This window comes from Pundamilia nyererei, unplaced genomic scaffold (genome assembly GCF_000239375.1).
Source record: "Pundamilia nyererei isolate P.nyererei 1_Seehausen unplaced genomic scaffold, PunNye1.0 scaffold00092, whole genome shotgun sequence".
Classification (NCBI taxonomy): domain Eukaryota; kingdom Metazoa; phylum Chordata; class Actinopteri; order Cichliformes; family Cichlidae; genus Pundamilia; species Pundamilia nyererei.
The window spans coordinates 1,177,239-1,189,963 of NW_005187493.1; the positions used below are offsets into that span (position 1 = coordinate 1,177,239).

Sequence of the window (12,725 nt, forward strand, 5' to 3'; positions counted from 1 at the left end):
TTGCTGTAAATCATAAAAGCTAAAATGTCTTAGTACATTACTGCACTTTTGCATTTGTATTTTTATCCATTCTGAAACTAGCAAAAAAAAAAGAACAAGCATGAACTGGTGTGTCAGGAGTAATGCATCTACCACAAACACTGCACAAAAAGAAATGTAAACTTAAAGTGATAAAACTGTAATCGTGGTTTGTGTTAATTTCAGCTCAATTATTCACTTAGGACATAGTGAGCATTGAGTCTTTTATTTCAGGGTATGCATTTTGTTGTTTTGTTATTTTTTTTAATTTTTATTACATATTCAGTCCCGAGCCTCTTCAAGTTATAAAACAGTGCATTTAACTCTCTGTTTTAAACATTTACTGCAAAAGCTGAACGAGATTTTCCTTTGTTGGATAAATTAAAAACAAAACAAAACAAAAAACAAAAAAAAGGCAAAGCCTGCCCTCTTCCTTCTCCCCAAAACAGTACTGAATAACTTGGTGCATCTGGATTTCAGTTTTTCTTTAGACTTCAGTGTGCAAGGTAAACTCTTTTTTGCCAAATGGTTAACAGCAATACTGAGTTTATGTATCTGTTTTTAAATGTGGAGCTGAACTAGTAAAGTTAGGTCCATAGATTTTTGAACTAAGATGGTTTTTAGATTTTTGCCCCTTTACACCACTGCAATGGATTTTAAATAAAACAAGCAAGATGTGATTGAAGTTCAGGATATTAATTAATTGTTTAGGAATTCATTCATTTTTATCATAGTTCTCATACCCATAGTTTCCATAGCTTTCAAAGGCTCAAAAGTAATTGGACAATTTACGGACTGCAGGTTTTAGATGTGTCCTTGATCCAACTCAGCTGATTTAAATGGCTAAATTACCTCCTCAACATGTCTTGAAGTTCTCCAGATGCCTGGTAATGAACTGACCATTAGATTCAGGTGTGTTGACCCAGGGTGAGCCCTAAAACCTGTAGGACATCAGCTCTTGAGGCCTGGAGTTCCCCATCACTGCAGTAGAGCATGCATCTCAGAGGGTAGCTTTTACTGTAGACTGCATTTTAGTATTCAACTATTCAAAAAATAGTTCAATTCAAAAATTCAACTATTAAAACAATTCTTATATTTAAACTATAATAATTTACGCAGTTAATTTTAAACCACTGAAAATGGGGAACTATATATGAAAATAGTTCCTAAACAGTTAACGCCATACTTTTGTTAAACCCCTTAAATTAAGGCTGAACTTGAATCACATCCTAAGGGTTTGATTTGAAAGCCTCTCTCATTACAGAGGCCAAATTACATATTACATAACATGTTATGGACCATCTGTATAACCCTTTCTTAATATTTAATTACAAAAATCTAAAAACAAACAAACAAACAAAACAAATCAAAGTTGCCGTGGAGAGATTTTGGAGATACTTGAAAATGTCAAACTCAGGTAATACACATTAAAAGAGGGTGCAGTTTTATTTTCTTTGTTTGTTTGTTTGTTTCTTTTTTTTTTGGATATCTCTAATACTCTTAGGAAGATTTTGGATTTCCTCTAATGGTACGTCCAGAAGTTAAACCTATTCACATCGTGTTTGTTTTTGTTTCTGAGCTTTTGTTAAAGTGATGGATTGCAAAATAATTTTGATAATGCCCCTTTGAGAACATTTTTATCACACTGGAAGTAAACGCATTTGTGGAATGAAGTATTTGCGAACTCACCTCAAAACTGGAATTGCTCTTAAAAGTGTAAATACTCCTGTCTCCTGTCATTTCAATCCACTAACCTGGATATTTCACAAAGATGTCATTAAAAAAATATTTTAAAAACCCACAAAACTAACACATGTCCTATAGCGCCTCATTTACCACTTTCGAAAGCTGCTCCACAAGTACAGCCTCTTAAAATCATTCATAATGTATGGTATTTCCATCACTCAGTTCTGTTTTGATTCTTATTTCATTTATAACTTTTTTGTACAGTTAGAATCAGTTTAATTACTGGACAAATGGAAACCCAGTGGAATGCTTTTGTGGCTGAGCAGAAGTGAAATCTGGTGCCGAGGAGTGGGTTCTGGTGCCAGGGGAGAGCTCAGAAAGGGTTTCAGGTGGTTTAATGTAGGCTTTACACAAATGTGCTTCCTCCAGCAGCCTAAGAGCAGCCACATCGATCCACCACCATCCCTGGAATCTTGCCGTGAATGATCTGCTGCTTGTCATTGAAGTAGAGCATGTTAATGGGAGACATCTTGGTTGGGGTGCAGCAGGGCCCCGCGGAGCCTCGCGGGTTGGCGTGCTGCACCAGGTGGGTGTGCGGGTATTTCTGCATGAACATGTACTCGCACTGGCCAGAGCAGTAGTTCGCTTTGTAGCGTTTAGGGGCAATGATCCAATCCCAGCCGAACGCCTCAAAGTCCACAGTTAGAGGGTAGCGACAGCAGCGAGACTCAGTGGAGTGCTCATCGCAGTCCAGGCCGAGGTTTCTCCGAGAACGTTTGGTTGTCTCAAGAACCTTCACCTCCAGAAACGGCTGCTGGAATCAGGGGGAGGAGGGGCAGGACAAAAAGAAAGAGGTGGTTATAAGAGAACAACAGCAGAGACATGACAGCAAAGGAAAATACGATAAACTGACAATTTGCTAATGCAAACATTTAGATAACATCAGTTATTTTCAACATTTTGGTCTGAGAATTTAGTGTGTCTCGTATGTGTTTCTTTTAAACTCTTACATTTTGGTGGTATAATGAGTCAAGGAAATAAAATGTTCCAGTAACAGGGCATACTAACCACTAGACATGGGTAAAGCAGACTTGGATTTGTCAGATTTCAAGATGACAGATGGTTGATGATCCTTAAGGCCTTTCACATAGAATGCAAGAACCCTAGAAGCGATTCTTTTCTATGGCCTGTGCTGTGCAATGATGGTTTGTCACAGTGTTGAAAAAAGCAGAGCAGAATGTGCCAGCTGAGGTCAAGCTTCACCTTGTAATGTAGATTTGTGTAACCAATAGATATGCAGAATGACATGAAGCGGGCCCATACTGACATTTTCGCTGTTGCAAGTAAAAACCACATTGTCTTGTCAACCATGTTGAATATGTGATAATGTAGGGTAAAATGAATAGAGCACCAGTCAATCAGGACTAGAGAATCGTCCATGGAAACCACCAGTCATTGGTGTTGACAAAAGGTTTCCTGTGATTGCTTTGATAGCTAGCATATAGTTGCCATCATACTTTGAATGGAAGTGAAGGGCTTACAAAAACTGTCCAGCTACTGTACAAGTTCTTGTGAAATCGTAAAAAGTGTGACACTATCAGAAATAAAGAAGTTTTGCCTTCAAAGAAAAAGTTGCCTACATGATTGTGGCTTTAGCCATCAACTGCCAGCAACAATTCACAACTGGTTGGGGAATGCTCATTTTACCTGGCAACCACAATACCTGGTGGTTGCCAGGTACTGTAAAACCAACTCTTGCCCTGTGTGACTGGGGGTTAGTGCTATTAACTGTTTTAACTCATCTCAGTCAGTCTAGCTGGACAGCAACCAACTCTTTTAACCTATTACCATACAGCAATGATAACTGATATTTCGAATATACTTCTAAATGAATCATATCTATTTTATTTTATTTTATTTTATTTTTTTTCATGTGAATGGAGAATGTTTTTGCATTATATACAGTATGCTTCTCTTGGGCAGTATTGTTAGAGGATATAGCATACATTTTTAATGCTATGCAGATGACACCCAGCTTTATCTATACATGAAGGCAGATGACATACACCAATTAGTTAAACTACAGACATGTCTTAAAGACATATAGACCTGGATGACCTCTAATTTCCTGCTTTTACATTCTGATAAAAATTATAAAAGAAATTCTCCCTTAGTTCCACATAATGCACGGAGCATTTCTTTTACACTCTGAATTCAATAATGTAATCATTAGTAATAATTTCAAACTCCGGCTCTCTGTGTGTGTCTTTTGTCCTGTCTTTCTACCCACACCCCCAAACAGTTGCACCAGATGGCTCCCCCTCCCTGAGCCCGGCTTTGCTGGAGGTTTCGTCCTGTTAAAACCAAGTTTTTCTTTCTCACTGTTATCAAGTGTTTGCTCATAGGCAGTCATCTGATTGTTGGGATTTTCTATGTATTATAGGAATTGCACCATTCATCAACTGGATTCTTACAATCAACCAAATCTTTCTTTCTTCAGCTCTGATTAGAACATTTTATCCATCCACACGTCATTTTTGTGCAGTGCATATTCAACCACACAAAGAAAACCACACTTTGGGAAGTCGTTACGCCTGTCTGCTATTTGTGATGAAACAGTTTACTTCTGTTCTAGTTTATTTCCTCTATTTATTTGTGGGAATAAAAACATAATTAAAGAACAAAGCAGTGTTTTAATCAGCATCCTTGGACATCTGTTTCTGGAATAAGCCTGACTAACTGTTTCTCCCTTCTTCCAATCTTTGCACTAGGCTAAACTGCAGCAGTTTCATATTCTCAATACTGTAAATATTATAATCAAACTTTGGTAATAAAAAATAACTTCTTTTCTAAAATCCTGAACTATGTCTTTATTATCTTGAACTGAGAACAAATAAAGAGTCTGACATAGACAAGCAGGGTGCTGCAGGCAGAGAATCGGCCCACCCTTACTTGCTTAACCTTCTGTTTCACTCTAAAAGGATTCATAATCTAAAACATCTTTATTACAAATAAGATTTAAAGCCACTGACTGAGATCAGAATATTATCAATGCATTTTTCAACCTAAGGTGTCGCCTCCTGCTGCCCTTTAGAGAGAGTGCAGCTTCAGATTTGTAAGCTATGGCCAAGATTTTATACATGTCTGTAAATGTTGAATGAATATTATTATCTTTATCTCACAATATATATGTCCAAAACCTTTGCAAACATCTCACCTCATGCAAGGGAGGGGGCAGTCAGTGCATTTTAAATAAAGACACCAATAATCACACCAACTCAATCCACCACAAAATGGATTCAGTGAGTTAAGTACAAAAACCCACCAAAGTGACTTCAGAGTAGTTATTTGCAGAGGTGGCAAAAGTAAAGACATTTTGTACTTAAGTAGAAGCACAGACTATCAGTACTAAAATGGAAATGAGTAAGGAAGAGGTTAAAGTGTGATTCAGCATGTGGAGGAACCCTAAAATCAGTTCTAATGGCTCGCCATCGGGAAAGGGACTCATGACTCACAATAATTTCTATTGAGAGCTCTATTGGATTTTGTTAATGTCCAGGCTGTTTTCAGCTGATCTAGTCTGCTACTGCTCTGAGTGTTACTGCTTCTTGTGGATTTACACAACTGAATTGAACCAGATGTAAGCAGATGAGTTGTCCTGGCCTATTTTCATTCTCTACAATGACAGTCTTTATGTTTGTCTTTATGGGTCTTAACATCATCAGCTTAATTTCAAATTCATCTCTGCTACACTTGATGTAACCTAACGCTGACCATGAGCACCACAGCCACTGTGCACCAGTTACACACACTGTTCTTTACTTTGAACCCACCAGAGTACAGCAAACTAATCTGTTTATCCTGCAGTAAACTGCTGATTTTTTTTCATGCCACCTTTAAATGACACAGTTAGTCTCCCTCAGAGACCTGCATTGCAGCAGGTCTCACAATTTGAAAAAACATAATGACACAATACCTATTTTAAAAACACTAGGACTACCACTGAGCAGTCCTTACTTTTAAATATAACCTCTCTTTCTTCATCTCCGAGTGAAGTTAGCTCTCTGTTTTTTTCTCTCCCTGCGAAATACAGCAGCTGGAAAAAACTGGACACAAACAGTTTAACCCCTGATTATAACACGTGGTTTTACCTCTTTTGTCTCTTTTTATGCGACATCCTCTAGTGACTAATAGACTAACAGGACTGCTTTTCATGTGTTACTGTTAAGGCTCAGATTGGTTTGATGTTCTAGGGCTCGCAGTGACATGAAATAATAATTTCCCTCAAATCTGTCAAAACCATAAGTAATGAGTCTGTTTTGCAAATGTAAGGAGTAGAAAGTACAGATACTTGTTTGAAAATGTAGGGAGTACAGATACAGATACCCCAAAATTCTACTTAAGCACAGTAACGAAGTATTTGCACTTTGTTATAGCAACATGATGAGCATTAGAAGAGTTACAAATGTAGCCTAAAAATCACAGAAGAAATAACAGATATGTCATAAAATCCTTGATAAAGATGAGTGCTGTATACATACAGTGATGACTTACTGTCAATTGTCATACTGTCTTACTGAGGCACTTTAATGATTGTTACTAGTAATATCTGTGCTAAAATAAGCAATTGATATCTGAAATAAAAGTCTAGTAATTGTACAAATAGCATGTCCCTGTACCACAGTTGCAGATTCTGTAAGCTTTGTGCCATGTCAGGTGCTCAATTCATCTAACAAACCATATGGGCTCTTGACTCTATCGTAAATGAAACATTTACAATGCTGTGACATACGGTTTATAACTCCATCATTAATATTCATGTGGTGATCTGGACATCTGTGTGCAAAGGATCTGATGGGAAAGTAGAAATCTCTGATACTAAATAATGTAAGAGCAAATATATTTTCTCTACAAAGACTTTGATCTACTTTAACGAAACTAAATGGATTTCATAGCACTTCGCTCACACGGCAAGCATTTTCAGCCCCTAACTCTTTTTCTACTGAACTCTGAGTACAAAGAATACAAAGAAACCACACTTGTAAGTATAAAAAGAAAAGAAAAAGAATTAAATTCAATAGTCATTTTATAATTAACTAAAATGTATGAATTAATTTGTCAGCTTTGAATAGGAAACACAACTTTCCATTTGAGCACTGACTCCATGGGCTTTGAGAGAAACTGGTCTATTCAAACATCGATAGCTGACTCTGTACGCTTGGTTTGATTCATGACCCAAGAGGTCATCTGCAGGCTACCATAACCTTGACCTTTGGGCAGAGGCGAGCACATCAAATATTTTACTCCATCATGTTTGTTTTACAAAGCCTTCTTCTCCTCACAGTGATTCCAGCTGGGCTCGAGCACACTGAAAAGAGGAAATAAGCTGAAAGGCTGTTGGGGTGAGACCATGTCAGCCTGGCCTTTAGGGCTTTTGTTGTAGAAAAAAGACCCAGAGGATCAGGAAGAAGCAGAGTTTGACTCTTTCATGTCTTTCTTGTTGTGTTTTGTTTTATTTTTGTACACTTGCATGTCTTTTTGATCTTTTCCTTTTTCTTGGGTTACCAAGAATAATATAGCACACTGCTGTGTGCTCAGAAGGCAGCGATTTATTGGCCAAGACACCAGAGCTGACCCCTGATACGTGTTGTGAAGAGCTGACCCAAATAATCACTTGGTAAATATTTGGTGTTGCTTAACCAGGATAGATGGCCTACATAATCCAACAGGGATGTTGTAACTGTCAGTTGCAGTAACTCTGGGATTGCTAACTAGACTAATGGTTCATGAGTTTTCCTTTGAGGTTTAAGGTTGAAGCAGCTCCATCCATTACATCAGAGGTTTAGCATTGAAAAAAGTGAAGCATACTTGCAGTGTGGAAAAAATCCCAAGTATTCAAAGGAACACTGGGTAAAAATTAGTCTTAATTACTTAAAGTTTTCACATTTTCCCCAAGGTGAACCATTGCAAATAAACATGTTTTCGTCCTAGCAGGATCATTTTTAAATGGAGTAGTCCTTTAACTGGCGTTGTTATCTTTAAGAAAGTGAAAAAAAAAAGATTTCTACCTAAAACTAAAGGAATAAAAATCAGATTTTCTGAAAAGTATTTTGCGCAGAAAGAACTTTTTGTATCATTAGACGTCATTAGACTTTGTTGATATCCATAATATGGCGGCCGATCTGAAACAGCTGCGTTCGAGTGGTCACGGCTGTTTTCAGAACCCAGATTTACCAGTATAGATATGATTTAAATACAGTTTGAAATCATACAGAAAATACGTAGGGGAACTCAGGAGTAAAGCATCAAAGGCCTTCAGCAGTTCACTGCGATGTTATGATTGCATGGCGAGGATTTTCTGTTTGATTTAAAATTAATGCAGATTCACAAAAAAACAACAACCAAAAACCGTTCTACCCGCTGCAGAGCGGTTGCAGATATTTCTTAATGTAAGGAGGTATATTCAAGGTCTGGTAGTTTTGTGTTGTTTTGGATTTTTTTTGGGCATTTTGGATTTATTTGTTTTTTACTGCTTAAAGTTTTTGCCGCATGTTTTGGTGTTTCTTTCATTAAAGTAATGCTGAGCTTTAGTTGTACTGTAATGTTTGAGCTCAGGTTGCTGTTTAGTTGTTCTAGAGTCTTAGAGCCTATTAAAATCAGGCTTTACTACTAATAAAGTTACAAAATATAATTACCTATCACTGTCTCACTGTCGTCAGCCCAGTTTTTCTAGATTTTAGCATTATACACTCCCCTTTTTGTGGACCTCCAATTTCGTCCGCTTAGACACCCCTGTGTTTTCTTCCTATCTCATTATTGTATATTTTAAAATATACTTGTCATGTCTTTGTCTCTGTGATACCACATGTTTTTATTTTATTTTATTTTATTTTACAGTCTGCTCAGGATGTTTATCCTGATGTTGTACTTGATGTTAATCTGATATTAGGAAACAATATTACAATATATGTAAAACTTGGAAGGGGATCATTAAAAAAACACGGTATAGCTGTAGTGGCTCCTCACTAGCGACTGGTATATTTTGTGTATAAATTTTACTCTACGTGCTTCAAAGAGTTTATTGTAGAAGTAAAAATATGTGGAGAGGCAGAAATGATGCACAGGATTACTGCCTTCAAGCTTTTTCTTTCACTTTTTTGTTCGATTATTAACACCAACTTATCGACTAATAATATGATCTTCTAATTGCCTTCTTTGAATAAAATCTGAATTTGCATGTGCACAAAGTGATTTCCCTCCCCATCCCAGGGACAGGTCTGAGGGTCCTTACCAGTCCCTCCTCCCCAGGTCGCAGTGAGGTAACTGCCAGGTCATTGCCACTCTCGTCAAAGGCGTTGATGTCGATCCCCCAGTTAGTGTGGGGCTGTTTGAACCAGTTCTGCAGCACGTGCTTAAAGTCAATACTTTGCCAGTGGCCGACCCTGGAGTTGAGCTCTATCTTCAGGGAGCGGATGCGTATGTGGCGGCTGCCCTGCTCTGTGACTGGCTTTAGTCGCAGGATCTGCAGGTAGACGGTGGAGGTCTGCTGCAGCGGTCGCAGATACACCCACAGCTGGGCCTTCAGCACCTTGGTGAACATCAGTTTGGGGCTGAACTTGAAGAAGCAGCAGCTGGGCTTTCCATTCACCTGCACCAGAGGCTCCGCTGTGAAACAGAGGAGAGTCAGATTTATTGAAGCACACGTGGACAGTTGTTTCACCAGCATTAAGAGTGTTTGCATTTTAATCTAAATGCAAAAAAGTACTCATATTTATTCTGGTTTTCCACCTCTAATCGCATGGATTTTCTTTTTCATCATCATCTTTTCTAAAACAACAGACAAATAAATAAATAAAGTAGTAGCAATTTAATGGTCAGTGTTTTGGATGTACAAATGCAAAATCGCCATCATCATCAAAAGGACAAACCAGCACGCTCTGTTCATATGCTGCTAATAAACAAAAGGCATCCTTCCAACTGAGTCATGTGAGGTCTTTAGAAGATAACAAAGAATTAATTAATTAGGAGAATCTGCAGCATCACTCTGCAGCTTTCTTTCTCTACTGTTTCAGAACAGCTTTCATGAATACTCAGAGGAAAACAGAAGCTTCAGTAAAAGTGGGATTTTCTCCCCTCTAATATAAAAATAAACAGTGCATTGTGAAGGCATCAGAAAGCACATATGCACTACTTCATGCTTTGTAATGGATCATAAAGCCAACGACTGTGATAGGCCTGCATGGCACAAATAAACAGAAGCACTGAATTAGTTAAAAAGGGTTGCACTCTTGAAAGGATACTTCTTATTCTAGATGTAATAGTTTGTAGGTTCTTTGGGGAAAACTATAGTTACTATGTTAGATTGTAAACACCTGGAAAAGTGCCCATAATTTACAGAAACAGTGTGATCTAAACCGAGAGAGATACCTGGTGTTCATTTTACAGCATGACAATGTTAAAAAACAAAACAAAACCCCCCCTAACATTTATTTTAATAAAAGCAGCATGTCTGTAGTAAACTGACAGCCATCCTCAGCCTGTCTGCTTGAAGGCTGTCAGTTATCTATTCAGTTACATGTGTGATTACATTAAGGTTGGAAAACAGATACATTTGCATATAAAAACAAGAATCTGTAATGGTGGCCAGTGGACAGATGGTAACCTTAGATTCCCCTGGGTCACTCATAATGAAATGGCCCACCCCTGCATTTAACTAGCAAAACTAAAACATTTCAAGGTTTCTTTTTTTTCCGAGTGGGTCCCTTTCTTACAAATGTATTTGGGGTCTGGATTAAGGGTTATGTCACAGAACACAAGGCGTCCCCTTAAAGAGCCAGATTTATTCCTGTCATGATCTCGGGCGGGCTCTGGTGTTTTGGTGATTTGCACCACATGTCAGATCTGCACATGGTCATTTACATAGACCTCCATCTGATATAATGACACGTCCATCCATTGAATTCGTTCATTCATTTCCATGTAAAGCATTCATTTACTAAGGGAAATTTATTCTGTACTTATTTGGCATAATAATGTGCCGAGAGTACAATAGAATATTTAAACTGTCCATTATCTCCGAGCAAATCGGACAAATTAAAACTACAGATTCTGCACTTTTAGGAGTTGCGGTTGTCCATCTTTTTTAAAAAGAAAAAAAACTGTATCAACTTGTCAATCATTGCTAAATCTGAGGTTGCTCGGGCAACCTGCTTCCTGGGTCAAAAGGTTATTTGGAACCTCAGCCTAGTTAAGAAATGGGATCAGGGGTCAAACCTGTCAGCCTCTTTACATCTCAGGGGTGCTGGGGAGGGGCAGCTCTAACAGCCAGATTGAGTTTGAAGGTCAAGGTCAACCCTTTGGCAATAGTAATATGTCTTTCTTCACGTCACGCCTTTTCACCAGAGAATCGTTGGAAACCTCAGGCGCACACATAACAACGCTGAATCACTTTGTTGTTGTTTTGATTAGGGTGGAGATTCTGCAGCCAATAGTGAATTGTTTATCAAACCAGGAGAGGACACTGCAATTTAATTATGGGCATGCATTGAGGGATAAGAATTCACTGAGGTACAAATGGACTGTCCATTAGAAGAGTCCAAGGCAAGCATTGAATAAGGGCCAAGTTAGGGACAGACATGGTCCTTCAGCCTGTATTTCCAAGTCATTAGTGAGTGTAAATTATACAGTGTCTCACGCTGGACAAACAATGTTCCTTTTGGGGGGTTGCTGGGGTCACAGCAATTAACGTGGGTGGTGTTGTGTTTGCTCATCAGCACAAAACTGGTAATGAATTATTCTGCAAATTTGCTTGTGATTAATACTTTTTGTTGTTTTGAGTCACTGCAGATGAGGACGTGAATACACCAGCACTTCCTTTGCAAACACATTTCATCGCCTTTGTGAGAAAAATCCAACAAATGCTGAGGGGATGAAATGGTCAGTTTCTCAAGCAGAGTAATCCGAGAAGCAGGGCCTGCACGCCGTGATCCAGCGAGGTCCCCGGTTATTAAACACACATGCACAACATATGAGCTACGTCATGTTAAACAATGACTGCATTGATAGGTGAAATCAATTTGTGCCTTTATGGATCCTGTTAGTGCACAAGTCAGAGGAAAACCATGGAGGATGAATGCCTGCAGCTTAATTACACCCCACGCCTTGCCAGAGTGCTCCACGTGTGCAAAACGAGCAGGTCTAGCTTGTAAAGATCCAGAAAAAAAGCGGTGGGACATTTAATCCTTCCACCTGAAGTAACTGCTGTTGAAAAGCTTATAATTTTATGGAGAGACTGTTTTTATGGCTTAATTTCCTGCGCAATTTACACAGGTATAAGCTCTGTGTTTTAACACTGACTTCAATAATGAAGTCAAGATAAGAAGTCTGATTATGCGTCCAGCACCACCTACTGGAGCACAAACACCTCTCTCGTCAGCTAAACTGAAGATGAAAAGTAGAAACTAATTACTTTACAGTAAGAGCACTCATCTCATTTTACTCAAACTGAAATCCAAATTAAAGACGGAAAGAAAGAGACTGTGTTTTTGCAAAGGAAACCAGGTTTGTTTGATTTTCCTCCTCATGTTTCCTGCCTGCTTCATTATTATAGCGCTTTATTTCCCTGTGGTATAATTGCAGCATATGTAGCGCATGGATTTTACTGCCAACACGCAGCGGGCCTGCAGGTGAGCCTATCAAACATCTGGTGGACTCCCTGGGTACCTGTGTTCCATGGCTAGCCTCCTATACATGCATGTAAGAGGAGCCTTATAGAATATAAGGGTTTATTCAGCATGCCATCTGTCAGTTTTCATACAGTCCTCGCCCATTTAAATGCTTTTAATAAGTGAACACAGTGACGTTCCTGAGGGATGGATGAGAACTGAGCCGGGTAAGCTGCTGAAAACAGATGGAGAGGGAAAGTTAGGGTGTAGTTATACAATGAATAAGTAATATGAGACCGAGGAATGCACCTACAGTAGAAGGATAGATTTTATACATACATGTATTTATACATATAT

At 38.5% G+C, this 12,725-nt stretch overlaps 1 protein-coding gene across 2 annotated transcripts in view; it reads right to left on the reverse strand.

Moving 5' to 3' along the window:
* Window positions 1–916: 916 nt before the first annotated feature.
* Window positions 917–12,725, reverse strand: part of LOC102205727 (growth/differentiation factor 11) — a 21,754-nt gene continuing 9,945 nt past the window's right edge. Inside the window, exons 2-3 of one of the 2 annotated variants that reach the window (XM_005739521.1) lie at window positions 8,996–9,369; window positions 917–2,515 (exon numbers count right to left, since the gene is read on the reverse strand). In XM_005739521.1, the coding sequence (XP_005739578.1) occupies window positions 2,138–2,515; window positions 8,996–9,369 (752 nt within the window). In that variant the 3' untranslated portion in view covers window positions 917–2,137. Of the gene's footprint in view, window positions 2,519–8,995; window positions 9,370–12,725 lie in introns of both variants that reach the window. The other variant, XM_005739520.1, reaches the window with a different exon arrangement.